Below are 11,178 nucleotides of genomic sequence, written 5' to 3'. Positions count from 1 at the left end.
CCACCGGTGCCGTCCCCGCCCGCTGTCCCCGGCGCCCCCGCTCCCTGCGGGGTCAAACCCGCTCCTCCGGGGGCGGCTCCGGCACGACTCGGCGGCGGCCGGGCGGGCGGGGGTCGCCGGCGGGCAGAGGCGCCGGGAGCAGCCGCGGCTCGGGGAGGAGGGCCCGGCGGCGGCGGGAGGAGGAGCGGGCGGGCACACGTCACTTTCCCCGGCCGCGTGTTTACGTGGAGCCGAAGATGGCGGCGCCGGTGGCCGCGCCACGGCAGCTGTCTTTGGTGTGAGGCGGGACGGGACCGGACCGGACAGGACAGCGAGAGTGTGCGCCCCGGCTGAGGGGAGGGCGCGGGGCGAGCCCCTCCTCCCGCTGCCGGTAACACCCTGCTCTCCCGCACAGACGCCATGGAGGACGAGGAGCGGCTGAAGAAGCTGGAGGCTGGGAAAGCCAAGGTAGGAGAAGGAGGCGGTGGCGTGGCGGGGAGACAGCGGGGTGAGGGCGGGGAAGGTTGTCAGCGGGGCCGGGCCGAGCGGCGCGGTGCGGCGGCGGAGCGGGGCTGCGGCAGGGGCTTGGCGCGGGGCCCCGCCGCGAACAAAGCCGCGGGCGGAGCAGGCGCTTTGTGCCGCCCGCCCCGCGCTCCCCCGCCCGCCGCGGGGCCGCGCTGCGCTCCCGGCCGGGCGGTGGGTGCCGGTACCCGGCGATACCGGCCCGACACCTGGCACGCCACAGGTGCCCGTCTCGGGGCAGGACTGTGACAGCCCGGACAGCGCCCGCTGCGGCGCCGGGCGGAGGAAGAGCCGAGGAGGAAGAGGAGAAGGAGCGTTAACCTCATTACCCTTCGCAGCCGAGGCGCGAATCCCGTTTGCCTCATAAGCCTGGGAAACCCTGTGAACCTTTAAGGAACTTTATGAAACCGACAGCTGTTCCTCAGTGTGGAACTAATGCCGTGAGAGAGCCTTAGGAGGCCAGGATTAGCGATGCCCCCAGTGGTGCGGCGCGGTGCCCGTGGCGGCGGGCTGGGAGCGCCGGGAGTCACCCGCGGGACCCCGCCGTGCGCGCCGGCACCGCGGTGCCCGCAGAGCTGCGCGCAGCCGCCGCCGCTTCGGGCTGTCAGGCGGCTCAGACGCTGCTGCGGGCTAACCCGAGGCTTAATCGGGGAGCTTATCATTCACCCTAAGCATGGCTCAGTACACACCGACCTGCACAGCATTTCACCTTCTGGGCAGCAGACCAGACTACACTTCAGGAGGACCTCTTATTAACTTCAAAGAAAGCTTTGGTGTGGTCGACGAGATAAGCTAATTAATGGCATTCTAGATAAAATTAGTGTTTTGGCATTAGGTATCATCTGTTTCCTTCCTGTAGTCATAGCTAAATGATAAGAGTTCAGAAGTTGGTCAGTCATTCATGCTAAAGATATGCATGTAACTTGGCTAATAGTACAGCCAAAACGAAGACAAGCTAAAGATGAAACTATGAAGCATCATTGTCTTATTTATGCAGACTATGGAAAAGATATAGTTTCATCTGCAAAGTATTATATATTATATTAAATAGGTGTAAATATTTAAATAGGTATATCTATAATGTATTAAATAGATATTATATATCATATTAAATAGGCATTTTGCTGTATTTGTCAAAAACTTCATAACTTAGTGTGTTTCTGTTTGGTTTCATAACATCTGTTGGGAAAATCTCCTAGATGAAGAAAAATATAGCTTATATTTTTCTAGCTTATATAGAAAAACCTGTTCCTTAAATGCTTAGTGCAAGAGTGGTGTTTGCACAACATTATGTAGTACTCATAAAAGGCACTGAGACAAATTAGATCCTGGTGGCAGTACATTCTTTCACAGATTGACTCATTCTTTTGCAGAAAATTAAATAGTTCACAAAGAAAATGGTTGGAGTAGATTTGCCGGTATTATAAATCATAATGAAGAATTTGGAATTTTCTACCCTTGTTGGCCTGGGATTAACACAGAAAATTAATGACAATTACAATTAGTGAAAATTGAACCAAAAGTCAGGACTCTAACAGGCTTCCTTCAAACTTTGAGAAAAGACATGTACACTTTACTAATTTATTCTGTATTTTAAGAGTCCTGTCATAACTTTCACCATTGTTCTAGTCTTTTCTGTCTAAAACCTAATGCTGTTCTTGTAAGTATTTGCCTGAAGACTTTAGTATTCTATGCTTTTAATGTCCTCAGTGATTTAAGTCATTATCACTCTTTAAAGCTTTACATGGCTTTTGTGAAAAGGGACTATAAAAGCAGTGTGATTTTTTTCAGATTTTTTGTTTATGTTCTGTGTTGCATTTGCCCCTTTTTTACATGTGAATGTAAAAATGTGTTGTATAGTGGAGATTAGATCACAGTTTTTCAGTGATTAATGTCACCGATAAAAGCAGAAAAGAAGAAATTGTGTTAGCAGACAATGGAAGCAGGAGTTGCTCCTGCAGCTGCTTTTCTTTTTCTCAGACACATTCACAGTAGTGTAATCAATGCATCTCCTAAAATTACCTGGCTCCAATGGATATTTGCTGCAAACTACAGCTATAAGCATCCGGAAAACTTTTGAGCTTTATCACTTGAGAGTTATTTAAATAAAATAGCTGAAAAGATGTGTTTAAGTATATGTTATTATTGTACCAAAAAGTGCAGGTATTGCTGTACTGCAGATACCTTAAACCATCCACCTGAAATTACAAATCTTTAAAGATTACATCTTTAAATAAGCTGTTCCATAAACTGCAGGATGACTGTAGGTAATTGGGAGTCTGGTAAAAGAGCCTAGAAGATGCCATGAAGGTAGCTGGTACATTGCTAATAGTGGAGTTATTATTCACAATTGAGACCTGGATTCTTGTTCAGTTTGGGTTAGTTTTTTTTCTTGTAAAGTAGGCAGTGCTAAATCTCAGTGTCTGCATATTAAACCATATGAACTTTTTTGTAAAGTAACCGTTTGGTTATTTTCTAATATCACGTAGGCCCTGGACTCCAACAGTAGGCAAATGTGGCATTTGGTTTTGTGTGAATTTATCTACAGTGGAACTTTTTCTTGATGTCTTTTAAGATGCTGTCCCCCCACATAGACCTTTTACAGAGAAGTGTATTAAAAGTGGATATTCTGCAAATTAATTTTCTTCTGAGTCCTCCTTTATTGTTACTGGAAATGAGAAGCTGCATTGTGAATCTTACCTTGATTGAATGGTGCTAAGTGTACTCAAGCCTGGCAGAATAGGTCTCAGTGTGACCACAGCCTTTGCCAGTACATAATTTGAAAACTGGAATAAAAAATTTTGATGGAAGCTTACCAGTATTCATGTGTACCTGCTGATTTTCAGAGACTACACCAGGTCTGCATTATGAAGCAGTTTGCACCGTATGTTGTTGTTCTGTCTGTTACAAACCCGCAAGGGAGGCACAAAGTTAAACCCAGTAAATTACAGGCGCCTTTTCCCAGACCTGTAGTCATTCATTTTCTTTTGCTGTGAGGTAAATCTGCTGAATATTAACCCAGCCTCTCTAAATGTCTGTCTCCCTTCCATTGAAATGATCTCTCAGTTCCTCTGTAGAAATCCCTTCTACCCCAAGCAGGCCATTTCTTTATCTTCCCTCATGATGCCATTATGGTGAAGCAAGAAGAGTGTGTGTTAGAAGGGCCAGTTAAGGCAAATAGTGTTGACTGTGATGGAAAGTGGAAGGGAGAGGATGTGTGCCAGCAACAGAAATATAGATGCATGTTATTATGTTATTGATCAGTGCTGTAAAACACAGTGACATTAGAAATCCATCAGATGTGTCTTGTGCCTTGCTGACGAGAGTCTAGAATATCGTTGATGGCCTGAGACAGTGAATATGTATCTGGTGTTAAAAAAAGACTACAGAGGGTGAAGATCTTGATATGGCATACTACGTGTGGATTCCTGTGTGCATTAGTTTGCTTGGAAAGCTCGTCTAACATTAAAGAGGGTACTATTTATAGTAGTTGGATTGGGTGTGATAAACGCCAATCACTCGTTTTTTTTAAATTTATGAATATTTAATAAAGAATAAAAATTGGTTACAAAAATATTAATACAATAATAAAAGTTTAAAAAAAAAAGTTTTCAGAGACAGGACAAATAATGAGACAACAAGAGCAAAGAAGGTAGCCCGGGCTTTTGTCCCCCCTCCCTCCCAGACAAAGGCTAGGAAGGAGAAGGGCCCCGAACAAAGAGAAGTCTTCTTTTTTTAAGCCTTCAGTTTATGACTATTCATATCTTACGTAAAACGAGTAATTTTCAGCTGTTTCTTGTCACAAAAGCTTTCTGTTAATTAAAAGAACACATGAGAGCATACGTCCTTGAGAAAGTTAGGTTCTGTGGATAAGAGGCCATAAATTCTTCTTCACTAGAAGGTTTAGAGGCCTCTGTAAGGTTTAGGGGCCTCTGTGAATGTTATCTCTGTGCTGAGGAATTTTTTCTTCTTGAGCAAAAATATAACACACATACACAGCTTCTATTGTACTATAACTTATTGTTAATTACAAAACTACATTCACTACATTATTCTAATGTTAATATAGTATAACTTTTCTATCTATCAGATTACATATAGTAAATATCTGCGTAGAGCCACATATACAATATGCCTTTTTCACAATCCCTCCTCTTTCTTATTATAATAAATTGGCTCGAGCGGATATTTACTGCTCTCTTGCATCCCTTCTATGTTTATTTTCTTCATAAATCAGTCTAGCTTTTTTTTTTTTTTTTTTTTTTTTTTTTTTTTTTTTTTTTGGAGGGGGTCTTCTACTTTATTTTGTTTCCTTAATACCATAATCTTTTGCACCGTTTTTTTGTTGTATCCATCTTTTGATCTAAGGTTACTAATTGCATACCTTGAACTACACTAGTGATTAATCTAATAGAACAAGGGATCAAGCAAGGAAATAATATTAAACTAGCTGTAGCACATAAGAGGAAAAAGCCTTGTTTCTTTCACCATTCTACTCCTAACACATTATCTCACCAGCTGGTACTTAGCATGGATTCCCACTTCTGAACTGGTACATGGGTGATTTTTCTGATATCATTGATTATATCTAGGATAGTATCTCCATTATCATCTATTTTTAAACAACAATCTGATGTATTGAATTTTCCACAAACGCCCCCTTCTTCAGCTAATAGGTAATCTAGTGCTAATCTGTTTTGATACACAGCGGCTCTGATTTGAGTTTGTTGCCTGGATGTTAATTCCATTGCCAGACCAGTTTTGTTTGTTATTATTTCTACGACTGCTTGAAGCCTTATGATACAATTTAACATATAAATGGGAGTTCGATATCTCCAACTCCCGTCTTGTGCCCAGGTGGCTGGCCCTTACGTTTCCAGTATGCGTGCAGGGGCCACTCATCCTCTCCCCAATTTTTTTATAATCTTCTAATTATATCTTTCTTGCTTCTTTTTAGATCTTTATAAACTAGTATCCCTAAGTGATCGCCTTCAGGTCCAGGCAAAAGAAAAAAATCCTGGTTGTATGACACCCAGAGTACAGCTCCCTTTCCACTTGTGGGGGGAGTTTTGGGCTAAATCCTTTGCTTTACTCTCAGTAATGTGGGTGAAACACATCTATTTGTCCCTTTTTGCACATTCACTTCCCCTTAAATTTTCCGCAATCCAATACTTTTTCCTATTGTGTATGCAGTTTCCCAGTTTGGAAGGGTTATAACAGTGACTGTTGATATGAGTGTGAGAAATAAAGAAGGAGCCTCGGTGTCTTTTCCATATACAGTTTTTGGTAACACTTGTAGCATGGCCGGGTCGACATCCCAAAAGGGAAGAGCCAGAAAATGAGTGACAGAACCAGGAGAGGTCCAGTATGGCTTATAGTCCCACCTCCCATGCCTATGGGGTTGCAGCCCACAGCAGGTGTATGTGATCTTCTCGGTGGCGATTATAGAGGCCAATCTGGTCTTGCCCTCTCCTCTATTGTCACTTTCTCTTAGCTAATTTCTAGGCAAATCGTTCTTGACACTCCTTAACCGTGGTCTCCCATTTTTCCTCAGTCACCTCTCGTTCAACAGGCACTAATAATTCCCATCTACACAACAAAGTTATTATTTTAGTTGTTTCAAATTCTGCTTGGATAGGGGGCTCAGGTGACACCCTACACTTCATGTAACGAGAGTGTCGTTTGGGTGAACTACAGTACCAATTTTTCCCACAGCTCAAACACATTTAAACCAACCAGCATGTCCAGTATTTGGGTGAATCAAACAGGGTATTTGGCTTGGCAATATATGAGGTTGTAATTCCCCCTCCTCTTTATATAAATTACAGGCTAAGGCAAAAACACAGGGGTTTTCTGTCCGAAACAATCTCGATCCTCCTGTCTGTGGTGGAAGTATTCCTCCCCATGGAGGGTACTGGAGGTGTCTTAAAGTTTTCTCAGGTGGTATTTGAAACCAATGGTGCAAAACTCAGTCTAAGTTTTCAGTCAGGTGTGATCCTGCGTATGTTTCCTGGATCATGTGGATCTCCCCAGTTCATCACCTCTCATTCCCGTTTTTAGGGTTAATTTCGTATCACCCGGTTCCGATGATATTGTCCACTCCTTAGGCTTTTCCACAGGTCCTTTGATTCTGCTGGCGTGGATCCACCCTCGTTCCCTGGTCCGGATCGCAGCCTCAGTGCCAGCAATACCTGAAAAGGACTTTCTCATTTTGGAGTTAGAGATATTAATCACAACAATTTTGATATGGTGCAATTTATAATTCCTTTGAATTGCATTTTGGCACACATAATCTATCTGTGTGTGCACCATATAGCTGACAGAAACGGCAGCATATTAAATTGATCATAGGTTTTAACAAAATCTTGGAATACAAGCTGTACAATGCTAAAATACTGTTATAAATATCACACTTAAGTTTTATAGGATAACTAAAAAAATGGTCCTGTCTTAGTCTGAAAGACAGGTATCTGCCACAGAAAAGCTGGAGCCACCCTTATAATGAAGAATTCAAATTCTCTCCCTCTGAATTATTGTAATTTTGAAAATTAGGGGCCTCTCAGGCGAAGATCTGGGACTATAATAATAGTTCCTTTCTGGTGTGTATACACAGGTTAACAAACAACACCAACCCCAGCATTATTGACAAACAGAAGCAGAACTTAGGAACACTTCCCCAAGGACACCCTGGGGCTTCTGGGATTTCCCTCTTGGGGACAAAGATATTCATTCTCTTCTTAGACCCCAATGCTCAGAGGGGCCTAAGGTCAGGGGGGTCCTGGTACAGCTGCCTCACAGCTTCTGTTAGGGTTTTCTTACAAAGCCAGAGCTGCTGGGCCTGGGGTCCCCAAAGCTTGAATTAATTGTTGTAACACTTTTGATGTAAAGTGTGTTCCTCTGTCTGAATCTATTTTATTAACCATCTCACATCTTGGAATAATTTGTTTCAAAAGGGTTTTACTTACTACATTAGCAGTAGCCTTGGCAGTGGGAACTGCCTCCACTCAATGAGTTAAATGGTCTGTTATTACTAATATATATTTCTATCGTTGAACTTGAGGAAGTTCTGTAAAATCTACTTGGATACTTTGAAATGGTCTAAAGGCTAATTCCTTACCTTCCAGTGTAGTTCTCCTCATTATCTTTTTATTTTATCCTTTGACAAGTTATACATCTTTCAGTTATCTTCTCTGTTATCCTACAAATCCCAATGTATTCATAGTTTCTTAGGAAATAATCACACAAAGCTTGGGTACCTCAGTGAGTTTTCTGATGCATGTCTTCTAATATTTTTCTAGTAAGTACTTTATTAAGTAATTGCCTTCTATCAAGAAGTTTCTGTTTCTTTGATTCATCTGGTTTACCTCTTATCTCCTTCAATTCTTTTTCCTCTGTTTCACTAAATTCTGGAATTTTCAATTTTCCTTATTTGGAGTTAATATTAACATGAACCTTTTAGCTTCATTCTCTGCTGCACCTTAGCTTCCTGGTCTGCCAAATTATTTCATCTTTTGGAGCCACTCTTATTTCTAATTTCACTTGTAATTCTCATCTTAACAAATTACTCCTTGTTCCTGGGACTAACTAAACATCTCCTATCTAAATTCTGGTATCTTTCTATATCACCACATCCCTGATGACAGGCAAAAGTCTCTTCTTGCTCCTGCACTCCATCACATCTTTACTTACACCATGCCTCTCTGAAATATCTACCAAACAAATTCTTCTTGCTTTTGTACCTTCCACAAATTCCAACTCTTCCTCCTGTCTGCATCTTCTAAAATATAACATAGACTAAGCAAATAATCCAGTGAACACTAATACTTCTCTTTCTTCACTCCTCCTCCTTCAACTTTCACACACATTCATTCATCAACTGTAGAAGAGACACTTAAAAAGAACTAAACACTGACTTCACATGGCCAAGCTCTCTCTCACCAAGTGAAAAACGCTTGAAAAAAAAATGTTAGCAACATCAAGCAGCAGTCATTTAAAAAAAGCACAACTTCAGACATTGTTTCCTTTCTTCTCAAAAAAAAAAAAAAAAGTCCTTCCTAAAACATCCCAGAACACATGCACGCTGTCTGAATTTTACAGGCTACCGATTTAAAAGAAATTGAAGGCTAGCGCATGAGAAACACTGAAAAAATCTTTAAAACTTCTATGACCCGAGTCTCTCGGTCATAAGGAAAAGGGCAGCTGCGGGCGCTGATAAGCGAGCTGGAGGAGGGGCGGGCAGGGAGCTGCGCGTCCCACGCGCGGCTCGGCGCCGCCGCCTCCACTGGGCAGCCCCTCTGCCATGGCACGGCTGTGCGGCCGCCCGTCTCCCTTTCTTCCTGAGATGATCTGCATTGACTGCGGTTTCCAAGGGAACGGCTTCCCCAACAGGAAGTGGGGAGCTCTGGAGGACTGATCACTGAGTTTTTTTTGGTCCTCCAAGGACGGGGCATGGGCGGGGTCTGCCACCGGAATTCCCGAAGGGGAAGCAATTTCCGGTCTCCTCCATGCGGCCGCGCTTTCCGCATGGCCCACGCTGGCGGGTCCAGCCGCCTCCGGCAGTCAACGCCCAGCACCACCGGAGCTGGAATCGCTATTGAGGCAGCTAGGGACCGGACCAACCCGCCACACGCCGACAGCGGAGGAACCGCCGCCGGGAAGGGGGGAAGGGGGGGGGGGGAGCCCGCTGCCCCGCCGCCGCCGCCGCCGCCGCGAACGGGAGGGGGGGGTGACGGGGAACCCGCCGCCGCCGCTGGGGGGGGGGAGGAGAAGGAACCAGCCGCCCTGCCGCCGCCGTGTCGCAAGCGGAGGGGGGCTCGCCGCCGCTGGGGGGGGGAGGGGAGAGGGAAAAGCCCCCCCCCTCGCGCCGCAAGCGGAGGGGGATTCACCGCCGCTGCTGGGGGGAGGAGGGAGGGGAACCGGCCGCTCTGCCGCCACCGCCGCCGTGGGGGGGGGGGGACCCTCCAGGGTCGGCTAAGCCACCACGCGGCCACCCCCCCGCGTGGCTCATGGCGACCGTACTCGCCGCTTCCAACAAAAGCAAGGCAGTGGCGGCAACGCTCAGCGCTGCCAAAACAAACTAGCAAACAAACAAAATACTGGGAATGAGGCTGAAAAAGCCTTTGCGGGAAAATAGCGAGAGGGACCGGGGTGGGGGCCGAGTACCGTCGCTGCAGAGAAGCTGCAACCGGTCCCGAAGCGGCGGGACCGGGGTGGGGGGCCGGGTACCGACTGAGCCGCCGCTGCGAACAGCGAGGGGGGGAGGGGAGAAACCGGCTGGGCTGCCGCTGCGAACAGCGGACTCGTGCCTGGGACGGAAACTGGGGCAGAAACAAGCGACAAGCTAGAACCTGTGGCAAGCACAGGGACTGAGACAGGCACCAACACCGGAGCCGGCAATGCAGCTCCCAGGGGACGATCTTAGGGTGGTATCTCTGTTGATGATTTCTCTCCACTGGACTTCTATCCCTTTTCTTTCAAAATTTTCTCTATTCTACCCATCCCTGTCTCTGTTCACCTTCCTTTTTCCCCCCACAAAAAAACCTACTTTTCTCCTTTCTCCCACATTATTTCTTAATACAATTTACCTTCTCTGAGGAACTATAATAAAGCTTAAAATAAAAAATCTACACTTTCTATACTTTCATTCGTCCACATTCACTCTACTCTATTTTTCACTTAATCTCACACACTACAAAACAATCACAACTACAAGGTACCTTTTACTTTCCACACACTTTTACACTCTTTAACCTGGCCAGACAATGCCCTTCACAAAACCCTCAATCTGACAGTGTTGGGGGGTTCTCCCTTCCCAACCTCAGGTGCTCTTGGGTTTATTTCCTAGATTCTGCAGAATTTAACATAACCCTGGATGTCTCGGAATTGCTTCCTCCAATCCAGCTGGTTATCAAAACCCTCAATCTGACAGTGTTGGGGGGTTCTCCCTTCCCAACCTCAGGTGCTCTTGGGTTTATTTCCTAGATTCTGCAGAATTTAACATAACCCTGGATGTCTCGGAATTGCTTCCTCCAATCCAGCTGGTTATCAAAACCCTCAATCTGACAGTGTTGGGGGGTTCTCCCTTCCCAACCTCAGGTGCTCTTGGGTTTATTTCCTAGATTCTGCAGAATTTAACATAACCCTGGATGTCTCGGAATTGCTTCCTCCAATCCAGCTGGTTATCAAAACCCTCAATCTGACAGTGTTGGGGGGTTCTCCCTTCCCAACCTCAGGTGCTCTTGGGTTTATTTCCTAGATTCTGCAGAATTTAACATAACCCTGGATGTCTCGGAATTGCTTCCTCCAATCCAGCTGGTTATCAAAACCCTCAATCTGACAGTGTTGGGGGGTTCTCCCTTCCCAACCTCAGGTGCTCTTGGGTTTATTTCCTAGATTCTGCAGAATTTAACATAACCCTGGATGTCTCGGAATTGCTTCCTCCAATCCAGCTGGTTATCAAAACCCTCAATCTGACAGTGTTGGGGGGTTCTCCCTTCCCAACCTCAGGTGCTCTTGGGTTTATTTCCTAGATTCTGCAGAATTTAACATAACCCTGGATGTCTCGGAATTGCTTCCTCCAATCCAGCTGGTTATCAAAACCCTCAATCTGACAGTGTTGGGGGGTTCTCCCTTCCCAACCTCAGGTGCTCTTGGGTTTATTTCCTAGATTCTGCAGAA

The 11,178-nt window shown here is 45.4% G+C and overlaps 1 protein-coding gene across 5 annotated transcripts in view; it reads left to right on the top strand.

Annotated features, from left to right (window-relative positions):
- The first annotated feature begins 204 nt into the window (after nucleotides 1-204).
- Nucleotides 205-11,178, top strand: part of AKAP9 (A-kinase anchoring protein 9) — a 112,985-nt gene continuing 102,011 nt past the window's right edge. For 4 of the 5 annotated variants that reach the window (XM_063412482.1, XM_063412474.1, XM_063412458.1 and 1 more), the window contains exon 1: nucleotides 205-447. In XM_063412482.1, the coding sequence (XP_063268552.1) occupies nucleotides 400-447 (48 nt within the window). In that variant the 5' untranslated portion in view covers nucleotides 205-399. The remainder of the gene's footprint in view (nucleotides 448-11,178) is intronic. The other variant, XM_063412465.1, reaches the window with a different exon arrangement.

Source organism: Prinia subflava, chromosome 1, assembly GCF_021018805.1.
Source record: "Prinia subflava isolate CZ2003 ecotype Zambia chromosome 1, Cam_Psub_1.2, whole genome shotgun sequence".
In the NCBI taxonomy this organism is placed as follows: domain Eukaryota; kingdom Metazoa; phylum Chordata; class Aves; order Passeriformes; family Cisticolidae; genus Prinia; species Prinia subflava.
The sequence above is the reverse complement of the archived record's forward strand: the minus strand, read 5'-3'. Positions and strand labels throughout refer to the sequence as shown.